The sequence below is a fragment of the Mesoplodon bidens genome (genome assembly GCF_964165515.1).
Source record: "Mesoplodon bidens genome assembly, chromosome: 7".
Taxonomy (NCBI): domain Eukaryota; kingdom Metazoa; phylum Chordata; class Mammalia; order Artiodactyla; family Ziphiidae; genus Mesoplodon; species Mesoplodon bidens.
The window spans coordinates 107,263,299-107,276,050 of record NC_138164.1 but is presented as its reverse complement, the minus strand read 5'-3'; the positions used below and the strand labels follow the sequence as shown (position 1 = coordinate 107,276,050).

The 12,752-nt window shown below is 48.6% G+C and overlaps 1 protein-coding gene across 5 annotated transcripts in view; it reads left to right on the top strand.

The window, feature by feature from the left end:
* Positions 1 to 12,752, top strand: part of AHNAK (AHNAK nucleoprotein) — a 107,329-nt gene that overhangs the window by 57,779 nt on the left and 36,798 nt on the right. Inside the window, exon 6 of one of the 5 annotated variants that reach the window (XM_081241499.1) lies at positions 5,520 to 5,542. The exons of the other annotated variants lie outside the window; for them this stretch is intronic. Within the exon in view, the coding sequence (XP_081097625.1) occupies positions 5,520 to 5,527 (8 nt within the window). The 3' untranslated portion in view covers positions 5,528 to 5,542. Of the gene's footprint in view, positions 1 to 5,519; positions 5,543 to 12,752 lie in introns of those variants that run through there. 5 annotated transcript variants of the gene reach the window in all.

The following is a 12,752-nucleotide window of genomic DNA, read 5'->3' as shown; positions in this document are numbered from 1 at the left end:
TTCAAGGTACGTCCATGCTGTAGCATGTGTCAGAACCTCCTTTCTTCTATAGGCTGAATTGTATGTATAGGTCACATTTTGCTTATCCAGTCATCTGTCAATGGACATTTGAGTTGTTTCCACTTTTTGGCTATTGTGAATGGCACTGCCGTGAACATTGGTGTACAAGTATGAGTCCCTGCTTTCAATTCTTTTGGGTGTTATGCCCTGTGGTGGAACTGTGGGATCATATGGTCCATCTCTTAGGCAAGGTTGACTTTATAAATCAAGATCAGAGCTTGAACACCTGGTGGGAAAATTCTCTCTTTACCTCCCTTCTCCCCCACACCCACCCCAGGCCCTCCCACGGACTTCATCTCCATCAATGTCAACTCTACCCTCAGGTGCTTCAGGCTAAAACTCTGGTGTCATCTTGGACTTCTCGAATTCTTTTACAACTCATATTTAGACAATGAGCAGTTCCCATGGGCTCCATCTTCCGTATCCAGAATCGAATCACTTCTCACCATCCCGAACATTGCTGCCGGATCCAGGGCACCACACCTCTCATCTGGATTATGCAATTGTTTCCTAACTGCTCTCCCTGTTTCAGTCTTGGTCCCCCTCTGGTCTCTTCTGAGCACAGCAATAAATTCAACCCTTTAAAAACATTAGTCAAATAATGTCATTCCTCATTCCAGTATCTCACTCCCCATCTCACTCGAGGCAAAATTTAAGTGCTTGCAAAGGTCTGTTGGCCCTCACTGCTCTTCTGACCCCAACTCTCCTCCCCTCAACAGCTCAGGCCACAAGTGTCCCCTTGCTGTTCCGCCTCAGGGCTTTTGAGTTTGCGGAGAACTATGCCTAGAATGTTCTTCCTTTGACAAACTCTTCCCCTTCCAATGCCACCTCTCTAGAGAGCCCTTCTCTGAAAAGTTACTTAAAGTAACAAGCCCTTGCTCTCCTGATTCCAGGCATCACCCATGCCTTTTACCCACTTACTTATCACTGTCTGACACATATTCACTCCCTAATCTGTTCCTTTCCTTCCTCCTCACTAGAATGTAAACTTCATGATGTCAGGGGCTTTGTTTGGTTTCCTGTCATATCCTCAGTTCCTGTAACAGTGCCAGGCACACACTAGGTGCTCAATTAGTATCTGTTCAATGAATGGATGGATGGTGCTTTGAGGTCCCCACCTTAACGGCCCACAGATATTCCTAGTCTCTGAGAGTTATGCAGACGTATGAAAGTCCCATGGCTACCAGGCTCCAGTCTCATCCTTCTGGCCCAGGGCAGCTTCAAAATGAAGCAAACTGGGTTGATCACTTTTTGCAGCTCCCTTTAGCCTTAGTAGTTCTTGTAAATGCCCCTCATCACTGCAAGGATTTATCCTATAACAAACAGCCCTTCAAAAACCTGTGCGATATGAGTTCCCCAAACTGGACTCTGTGGGTATCTTCTTAGGGGCTCAAGGAGTCTACACAAATCAAATAGTGTTTTTACATTTTGATGACAATCTGAGGGGAAAAAAAGGCAACAAATTTGTGGTCTTTTGATGGCTGCCTTACAGCTGAGGAGTGTCATATAAGTGGTTCCAGGGTGGTTGCATTTGTGTGTGTGGTATTCTTGGTGACCAGGGATGCCCTGAATTGATGGTCTTTAATTTTTATTTGTTCAAACTGGGGTCACTGGTTCGTGAATGTCTTCTTGCAAATTCATGATAATTTTTTTTTCCCTGTAAATGTGTCTGAAAGAGATATATTCAGACTGCACAGCTAATAACCATGAGGTACTGTGCAGGCTGAAATACAACACCAGGAGAAATCTTCCAGGCTCCAGGCCTCAATTTTACATGGTCTGAGTCAGCCTAGGGCAACAGGGTATGAAGCAGAGGCAAGAATATTGGTCTTAGAGTCAGGACAATGGAGGTGGCACCAATCTCGATCTCTGAACTAACCGTGTGACCCTGGCTTTGTCGACCCACCTTTTTGGGTTTCATTCTTCCTCTATAAAATGAACCAGAGACTCTGAGTCTCTTCCAACCCTGACACTGTCTTTTGTGAGATATGTTGGGGAGAAATGCTCATTTGGACACCAGGAAAAATACATTGTTGGCACCAAACCCTGGCGCCAACAGGACTGGCCATGAGGATAATAGTGACATTTACTGAGGTGTCCATTCAAGGCTCGTCTTCTCTGAGTGGACTTTGCTGAGGAGTCTACCTAGAAATCCCACCTCCATCTCTATCCTATTTACCCTAGTTGATTTTTCTTCATATTCTTCTCCTGTGCTTTTGAGGAAATCTGACCTTTATTAAGGTTATTTCTTATTATCTGTCTTCTCCTTCTAAAATTAAACTCCATAAGGGAGAGTTTTTTGTTTTGTTTTGTTTTGTTTTTTTTGTGCAAGACTGTGCTCCAGTGCCTTGGAATAGTGTCTGTTCCTTAGTGGGTACCTGATCAACAGTTTCTGAATGATTTGGACACCTCCTCTGCTTTGGGTCCTGTGCAAGGTGCTTTACATTTTAATCAATAAGTGCATGAAGTAAGTATTATTATTAGCCTTGTGTATTGGCTGAGAAAACTGAGGCTTCACAAAAATCAGGTAACTTGCCTGTAAGTGTCAGAGCTGAAACTTAAACCTGGGTAAGTTGCACTCCTTGTTGTATTCATCCTTAGCTTCGGCACCTCTCAGCCAGGAGGGCTCTAGTGCCAAATGCATGAAGCACAGATGGGCTATTCTGTGGCTCTGGTTTTTTTCCTTCTTTTGTGCAGCTCTGTGTACAGGGAAGGGGAAATTAAACTCTCATTTATTGAAGAGACTATCTTTTTCCCATTGTATAGTCTTGGCTCCTTTGTTGTAAGTTAATTAACCGTAAATGCATGGTTTAATTTCTGGGCTCTCTATTCTGTTCCATTGATCTATGTGTCTGTTTTATGCCAATGCCATACTGTTTTGGTTACTACAGCTTTGTAATATAGTTTAAAACCAGGACGTGCGATGCCTCCAGCTTTCTTCCTTCTCAAGATTTCTTTGGTTATTCAGGGACTTTTGTGATTCCATAAAAATTTTGGGATTTTTTTTTCTATTTCTGTGAAAAATGCCTTTGGAATTTTGATGGGGATTGCTTTGAATCTATAGAGTGCTTTGGGTAGTATTGATGGAAATCAAACTCTCAGAGTCCTCCTTGACTGCCTTTGCTTGCTCTGACTGCGCAAAGAACTCACTGTGCAGAATTGCAGAACTGGGTGGTTTGTTAGCTGTCCTCTGGTTCCACCAATCCCTTCATTTTAAAGTGGAAGAAATGGAGACCTGAAACAGCTGAGTGCCACATAACTCCTGTATTGTCTTGATCTATGGACTGATTCATGAGCTTTCAGTGGTCTGGGTGGTAAAACCAGAAGGCCCTTGGCAGCAAAGCTGGGAGCCTGCACAGCATCAGGGGCCCACCCCACCTTGATGCTATGGCCATCTGCTGGCCCCTTGGGCCCTGGGCCTTTGGGGTCTTCTGTTACTTGGGTGCTGTTCAGCTTCCAGGGAGCAGACACTGGCTGAGGGCCCTGCCTCTGGTCAGGCCACCCCCCCACCCCAGACAGTGCTTCTTGATGTGAAAACCATGTCTGTCAAAATGTCATCTTCTTGGTGTTCAAATGTTCCAGGAGGATGGGTTTCAGGACCATTCTGTGGGCATTTTCGTGTCTTCCTGTTCCTGACACGTTGTCCCTATCTTTTCCCTCCTGGGTCTCTTAGGGTTTAAATGCTACCAGGAAGAAGCAGGGCAAGATCTCCCCCTTATGCTGCAAGTAAAGAATGAGGAATAGTTTATGTTCATGAATAAGCTACTGCTTATTGATATTCTGATCACAGATAAAATGTTCTTGTTCCTGTTTGTTACACATGAAATTGCAGTGAACAGTACAAGACTGGTTAAAATTAAGTACTTGAGTGATGTGGTCTCTGTTATACCAGGTGTAGAAATTCAGGGAAGAGTCTTGGAGAGGGATGAAATGGTCAGGTAATAATAAAAATGAAATAAGAACTAACCCTTATCAAGTGCTTTCTATGTGTCGGGCACAATACAAATATTTTACGTGACTTAACTCATTTAATCTTCACAATAACCCTGTGCACCCTCTTTTTTTTTTTTTTTTTTTTTTTTTCTTTTTGCGGTATGCGGGCCTCTCACTGTTGTGGCCTCTCCCGTTGCGGAGCACAGGCTCCGGATGCGCAGGCCCATCGGCCATGGCTCACGGGCCCAGCCGCTCCGCGGCATATGGGATCCTCCCAGACCGGGGCACGAACCCGTATCCCCTGCATCGGCAGGCGGACTCTCAACCACTGCGCCACCAGGGAGGCCCCCTGTGCACCCTCTTCATCTCCATTTTCCAGTGGAGGAATCTGAGGCACAGAAAGATTAAATAATTTGTGCAAAGTCATACAGAGCTGGAAGTGCAAAGCCAGGATTTGAATCCAGACAGCCTGGCTCCAGGGTCTTTTCTCTTAAATACTGCACCTAATGGCCTTGATGAAGGCTTTGTGAAGGAGATGAGACTTGAGCTGGACCTTGAAGAAGGAAGGGTCTGACAGCGTGGGGACATATCTGAGTGATGGAGTGGGCATGGCAGACCCCAACAGGGAGGAGGGGACTGGCCTCACTCAGCAGAGCGCATGTACTGGGGAGCAGCAGGGAAGACGGCAGGGCAGTACGTTGGGAACAGATTATAAAAGGTCTTAGCATCTAGTCAGAGGGTTTAGACTTGATCTGGAAGACCCAGCCTTTGAAGTGTGCTGAAGGATGACTTGCTAGAAGCAGAGGTTTGGGGAGATTTTTTTTGTTTTGTTTTGTTTTTTTGCAGTACGCGGGCCTCTCACTGTTGTGGTCTCTCCCGTTGCGGAGCACAGGCGCCGGACGCGCAGGCTCAGCGGCCATGGCTCACGGGCCCAGCCACTCCGTGGCATGTGGGATCTTCCCGGACCGGGGCACGAACCCGTGTCCCCTGCATCGGCAGGCGGACTCCCAACCACTGTGCCACCAGGGAAGCCCCCTGGGGAGGTTTTTTTGGTGGCAGTGGTAGGTCTGAGGGTAGGAGGTGCAGAGGCAGGAATGAGGCGCTGGAGGGTCGAGCCTAGACTGCTGGTCTCAGCTGGGCCAGCTTGGGAGGGAAGATGCACTCAGAGTGGGAAAGATGGGGGACAGACCGGAAGGGCTCTCACCACCTGACATCACCATGATGCAGTGACGTTCTGGGCAAGCAGGGGCCCCGCACCCCAGAGCTGCACACACCTGGCCCAGGAGTGGAGGGGCTTCGGGCCAGTGGCTGCCCCAACACTAAGAAGTATGCCTGAACTGCCCCGCATCTGTCTGTCCTGCTCCACCCTCAGAGCACAAAAGGGCTGCACTTCCCCTGCATCCTCCAAGTCCTGCACACCTTTCTCGTGGTCACCGCAACCTAGGACCCCACAGGGAGGGGAATTCTGGAAATTCCACATACAGAGCAGATTCACTTTTCTTTCATTCTTCTCTTTTCCTCCTCAGCGATTTGACTGAAAGGGCTTCCACAGATGCAGCATAAATTTTCTCAGCGAATCAGTTGTAGCCAAACATCATATCTGAGGATCTCCCACCCTCCCTGCAAGTTCTTAATAAATCTCACCTCTTCTCTGAACTTCCTGAAGTTTCATCTGTGCCACTCACATCCGGGGCACGTGGTTTTCTACAGCTGCATCTTCTGTACTAGTTTGCTCGGGCCTGCAGGACAAAGTGCCATCGAACAGATGGCTGAACAACAGACATTTGTTTTTTCACAAACCTGGAGGCTAGAAGTCCAAGATTGAGGTGTGGCAGGGTGGGTTTCTCGAGGCCCCTCTCCTTGCTTATAAATGATGGTCTTTTCCTGTCTCCACGTGGTAGTCGCTATGTAACTGTCTGTGACCTTATTTCCTCTTGTTATAAGGCCCCCGGGGTCGTATGGGGTTAGGGCCCACCCTAATGATCTTATTTTAACTTAACTGCTTCTTTAAAGACCATCTTCAAATACAGTCACTTTCTGAGGTACTGGAGGTACTTATACATGTGAATTTGGGGGGCAGGGGACACAGTTCAGCCCATAACACCTTCCTTCTCATGCAAGTTACCTCAGGGTGAAGGGTCAGCCCAGCAACTACCCAGGCTGCGCTGTTCTTACATCCAGTCCCTCATGCGAGACAGCCTCTGGGCTTTTCTGTGAAGGGTGTTATTTACTGAGGGCGTTATTTACTGAGGCCCGGTTTCCTCCGCAGTGTTGTCCTCCTCCAGGCAAGGAGCGTTTCTCCATGCAGGCATTCCAACTTGGTCAGATCAGAAAGTAGTAAATCCAGTGGAGATTTTTTTTTTTTTTTTTTTTTTACTGTGTGCAGAATTCCTGGCATAGCAGAGAGCTCAGGAAGGAAGGCCCTGTTTGGGGCCAGAGATCAAGGCTTTGGAGCCTTAACCCTCTGAGAAAGGGTTAGGCCCTCCTCTCACTAATCCTGTTTGCTTGATTAGCCTCTGAATTGATGTACCTAGAATGATGCACTTTGTCACAACCAATGATTTAATGTAACCCTTGAGCTTTTTTTTTTTTCTCCCACCCTTAGAGTACCAGTCACTGGGGGATCTAGAAAGGAGTAGAGAGGCAAGATTGGCAAAGGGGAGGGTTCTGTGGCTCTCAGGGTCCAGGACAGGCCACTGGGTCCAGTCTGCTCCCCCAGCAGGCACCAGTGGGGGCCAGAGGGCTGCCTGCCTGGCAGGAAGTGGGGGTCTGGGCGAGGCGAGGCTTCCCAAGCCCTGCCTACTGTCCTCCTGCTGGAAATGGGGAGAGGGTGGGTGATAGCCTTCTACAGATCTGGCAGAATCAAGCCACAAGGGCACCGGGCATCTTACTCCCTCTTCTCTAGATTCCAGCTCCCAGGCACCGGCCAGAGTTAACATCGCTTTTTATTAAAGTGAAAAACACTTCACTGAAGTGAAATATTCGAGATACGAATATTCTCCAAAGCCATTTTGGAAAATTTTCAAGAATAGTTTCTTAGGCAAAACAGGGAAAAGGACAAGATTGCACACAGGGCTGGATGACCCACTTGGAGAGCCGGTTCTAGAAAGACTTTGATTTTATGCTACGGCCTCACGCAGAGGGAAGGAAGGGAGCGGGAGGGCTGGGTTGGAGGGCTGGAGGCCTGGCGCTTCTCCAGGGTGTGACACGTGACAGGCCCTTGGGGAGACACCTTGATAAAGGGGTCGTGTGACCAGCCTGGCAGCCTTCTGACCCTCCTGGTACCCAAGACAAAAGTGTTAGCCTGAAGTGACTCTTTAGGTAATTTCCTAGCACATTTACCCCTTTACAGACCCCAAACTACGCAAGTAAATGGACCTCTTTAAAAAAAAATAAAGGTATTAAAAACATCCAACTATCTTATTACGGTAAGTGCTGAAGTAGATGCACTTTGTAATCTTAGCTGTCGACATTAGTGAAAAACTTTTTTTTTTTTAATTTATTTATTTTTGGCTGTGTTGGGTCTTCGTTTCTGTGTGAGGGCTTTCTCTAGTTGTGGCAAGCGGGGGCCACTCTTCATCGCGGTGCGCGGGCCTCTCACTATCGCGGCCTCTCTTGTTGCGGAGCACAGGCTCCAGAAGTGCAGGCCCAGTAGTTGTGGCTCACGGGCCTAGTTGCTCCGCGGCATGTGGGATCCTCCCAGACCAGGTGCTTGAACCCGTGTCCCCCTGCATTAGCAGGCAGATTCTCAACCACTGCGCCACCAGGGAAGCCCTAGTGAAACACTTTTATCCCAAAAGGCCTGGGAGGTATTATTTTAAAGCTATTTTTGTACTAGTGTAGACTTTCTTCTTTTCTAAACATGGCTAGAAGTGGTCAATTTGGGAGAAGTAAAAGAGGAGAAAAAAGGAAACGAAGAAGCACTTTCCTACCAGTGCTTTCCTGAGGTCTAGAAGCTGGTAGAAATGGCCTGAATGAGAGCTGAACCAAGTGCCCTGGGTCGGTGGCGGAGGCTGGGAGGGGCACTGGCAGGGCCGGAGGGGTCCAGTTTTGGTGTGAGGCGGCCTTGGGGCCTGCCCCACTCCTCCCAGCCTCTGGGCTCTTGCTGAGAGGAATGGAATGTGTGTGCGGACCAGACCTGCCAAGCCGAGGGCTCTGAGAAGTCAGGAACCTCCTTACCTGTTGCCAGATGTTGTTTCTGGCAGGTAACTCTTTGGAGGCCTGAGCATGGGGGAAGGGAGACGACCCCTGCGGTGTGCAGGCGCTGGGGCTTGAGGGATGACTGAGGGCAGGTCCTGGCTCAGCTTGGTACCCAGGCTGCTCAGTAAGTGTTTGTGGACCGACTGTCAAGTTCACTTTTGTTGGGCAGCTCCCACACTCCTGGCACTTTGTATTCCTCCTCTAGTGTAATCCGCACAAGAACAGGTGAGGAAAGTCTCATGTCCATTTCCAGACAAGGGACTTTGGGATCTGTACGTTCTGTGACTTGACTGAGGTCGTACAGCTAAGAGGCCATGACATTCCCGGCTCTCGTGCTGAGGGGGCATAAGAACCACTGGGGAGCTGGTTAAAAACGTGGGTTTCCCCGCACCACTCAAGATTCTGATTTTGTCATAGCATTTTTTAAAAATTGTGGTAAAATATACAGAATAGAAAATTTACCATTTAACCATTTTGAGTGTATAGTTCAGTGGCATTAAGTACATTCACATTGTTCTGCAACCATCACCACCAACCATCTGCAGAACTTTTTTCATCTCCCCAAACTGAAACTCTGCCCCCATTAAACAACCACGCCCCCTCCCCCTCCCCCTCCCCCAGTCCCTGGTGACCACCGCTGCACTTTCCCGTCTCTGAATTCGACTACTCTAGGGACCTCTGTAAGTGGAATCATGTAGTGTGTGTCCTTTTGTGTCTGGCTTATTTCACTGTCACAGTATTTTAAACAAGGGCCCCTGGCAATCCTCATGTAGGGGTCTGGACCTCTCTGAGGAATTCTGGCAGAGGCTGGGAGGAGGGTGAGGGGAAATGCCTTCCTGGCACAGGCTTTGCTGGCTGAGTTTATAAGCATGGGAGGGCTGGGATGAGTCAGGGAGTGCTGGTTGAGAGGTAGGAAGTGTCAGAGGGACCCTGGGGTGGGCAGTGGCTGGTTTCTGGCAGGTATTGCTTAGGGTAGGGTGTTGACCAAGGCCTAAGAGCTCAGGGCGGGAGGACTGGAGGGACAATTGTGTGGACTGGTCAGTTCAGGGAGGGCTCCCCCTTTCTTCTTAGCTTCTCTTTCTCCTAACTGCTACAGAGGATGGAGGTGAGGTGCGCATGCACTGCGCCTGCGCACGCATAGCACTCTCCCGCCCCCAAACCGCCGACCTGGCTGCGGTCTGCCTGGCCTCCTATTAGTTGCCTGACCCCGGGCAGGTCTCCCTCCATCTCTGTACCTCTCTTTCCCCATTTATGACATTTATAGTTACAGTACCAATCACATAGGTGTGTCGTAAGGATTAAATGAGAGAATTCCTGCAAGGGCTTAGAACGGTGCTTGGCACAGATTAAGCGGCCAATAAATATCCAGCATAACGCAGAGGTTTCTGGTGGGGGTGTGATTTGCCCCGACTGTTTGTTTTTTTCATAGTAACGCAAATACAGACTCGGAGAGGAGGTGGCGGACTTGTAGCCGCAGGGTGTACTGATAACATGGGTAGTGAGGGTGGGCGCTGGTGGGTGGTCCCCTTGCCAGCTTGAGCCCGTGCCACGTCTTCTGCTTGGTTTCAGCCTCTCTTTCTCTCAGCCATATGAGGATATAGCAACTAAGAGGTCGTCAGCAAACCGGGAAGAGGGTTCTTACCAGAACCCTACCATGCTGGCACACTGATCTCAGACTTTTAGCTTCCACAGCTGTGAGACAGATTTCTGTCGTTTAAGGCACCCCGTCTATGGTATACAGTATTTGTCATAGCAGCCTAAACCGACTGAGACACAAGGGATGGGGCTAAACATCCTACAGTGCACAGACCCGTCTCCCACAACAAAGAATTATCCAGCGCAAAATGTTTTTTTATTTTTTTATTTTATTTTGGCTGCGCCAGGTCTTAGTTGTGGCACGAGGGGTCTGTAGTTGCAGCATGCGGACTTCTTAGTTGTGGCATATGGGATCTAGATTCCCGACCAGGGATCGAAACCGGGTCCAGGCCCCCTGCATCGGGAGCGCGGAGTCTTACCCACTGGACCACCAGGGAAGTCCCGGCACGAAATGTCTGAAATGTCACTTCGAGAAACTCTGCTCAAGGGTAGCTTTTTTTTTTTTTAATATTTATTTATTTGGCTGCACCGGGTCTTAGTTGCGGCACACAGGATCTTTAGTTGTGGCATGCCGGATCTAGCTCCCCGATCGAACCTGGGCCCCCTGCATTGTGAGCGTGGAGTCTTAACCACTGGACCACTTAACCACCAGGGAAGTCCTGCTCTAGGGTAGCTCGAACTGTGCTTGCAGCCAGAAAGCACTCCTCCAAGGACTGCCGGCCTCCCCATGGTTCCAGATAGTGACCCCTTTGTCCTCATCCCTATGGCTGCAGGAGGCTGAAGCTCATGCCCAACTTCTCCCGTAGTGGTGCAAATAAGCTCAGAAGTTCTTTAACTTGCAGTGGTAGACCACAGGTGGAGCGGGCATCTGGGGCGTGGCAGGGAGGGTTAGGCCCGAGGGGTTGCAAAAGACCCATTATCTCGTATTATCTATGTATTGAATTGACATTCACCAGCTGGGTTAGCACAGGGTTATTGTGGATAACTGGGCTGTTTAGAAGTCCCACTGCTCCCCCTCCCCCACCCGGAAAGAACAGAGATGAGTTGAAGATTGTCAGGAGATGATGATCTGCTGCAAATGGTCATTCACAAAGTTATTGACCTGCCCACCTGCGATGGCCACTCATTGGACCCTTTACTCAGCACTCAAGCCTCACTCTGTGGCTGCATGACAAAGCAATTGGATGATGTGATGAGTTTTAAACTTCTCAACTTTTGTGGTTTTGGTGGCTAGGAACCAGAGCCCTAGTTACAGGAGTGTTTTCTAATCTCTGTGGGGTTTTTCCACGTAATTTTTGGTTTATGATCCAGCGTTCATACGTGGATGAGCTGTACTTTCTGCTTTCCCCGTGTTGTCCACTTTGTAAACTTGAATGGTTTCACATGTCACCTTCTCTGTCCCTGACACCTCTCCCTCTTGTGGAATGACCTGTTGCTGTACCTGTACCCACACAGCCCGTTATGCTGTGAGAGCCCATAGCTCTCATCATAGTCTGGTTATGTCAATATAGTCCCAATATAATGAATATAACTCATATAATTCTCCCCAATGGAAGAAGATGCTGGAGGGGAGGGACTACATGTTTTCTCATCCTTGAGCCCTCAGTACCGGGGCTGGGTCTGACCCAGGATCAGGCTGCAGGAAATGTTTGCTGAGCTGAACTGAACTTCAAAAGAGTAAAGCAAGGCTTCCCTGGTGGCGCAGTGGTTGAGAGTCCGCCTGCCGATGCAGGGGACACGGGTTCGTGCCCCGGTCCAGGAAGATCCCACGTGCCGCAGAGCGGCTAGGCCTAAGAGCCATGGCCGCTGAGCCTGCGCGTCCGGAGCCTGTGCTCCACAACGGGAGAGGCCGCAACAGTGAGAGGCCCGCATACCGCAAAAAAAAAAAAAAAAAGAGTAAAGCATATGCAACAATTTGATGGTGAAAATGGCAGATCTGGGCCACTCGATATATATATGGAGGAAAGAAAGACACTGCAGCAAGTTCTAGCAGGTTATGTTGGAAACTGCCTGAGAGTGTGTCCATCTTTCTTTTTCAAACCAACTACAGCTGCTAGCATGCATTCCTCAGTGTCAAAAGGCTTGAGTGTTTCAAGATGCATTTTTGGAATGCTGGGCTAGCCATCGAGAATTTAAGATGTTTATGAGATATGCTTTCTGGTGAGATCACTGCAAAAGTTTGAATTGTAGAATATGTATTTTCTTTTAAAGAAATGCAATTATATTACTTTGAAGACTATACTAAGTGTAATTGAACTAAGCTGCGAGGAAGGACCTAGGCTTTGCATAACCACCAAGTAAACTAGATCTTTTAGAAGAGGAACTTGGGGACCGTAATGAGTATACGAATGATTCATAGTTAACAGGCATGTTGTTTGTAAATAGTTTATTATCCCACATAGTTTAAATGCTTCCTCATTTTAGATATACGGTCAATTTGCTTAATAGCCTCTGTTTAAACGATCACAAATACTGGATCAGGGATATTAAAATTTTATTTATTTATTTATTTATTTATTTATTTATTTTGCGGTACGCGGGCCTCTCTCACTGTTGCGGCCTCTCCCGTTGCGGAGCACAGGCTCCGGACGCGCAGGCTCAGCGGCCATGGCTCACGGGCCCAGCCGCTCCGCGGCATGTGGGATCTTCCCGGACCAGGGCACGCACCCGCGTCCCCTGCATCGGCAGACGGACTCTCAACCACTGCGCCACCAGGGAAGCCCTATTTTTTATTTTTATTTTATTTTTATTTTTGGCTGCGTTGGGTCTTTGTTGCTGCGCACGGGCTTTCTCTGAGTCGCGTTGAACGGGGGCCACTCTTCGTTGCGGTGCGCGGGCTTCTCATTGCAGTGGCTTCTCTTGTTGCGGCTTCTCTTGTTGCGGAGCACGGACTCTAGGCACACGGGCTACAGTACTTGCGGCATGCGGGCTTTAGAGCACAGGATCAGTAGTTGTAGCACACG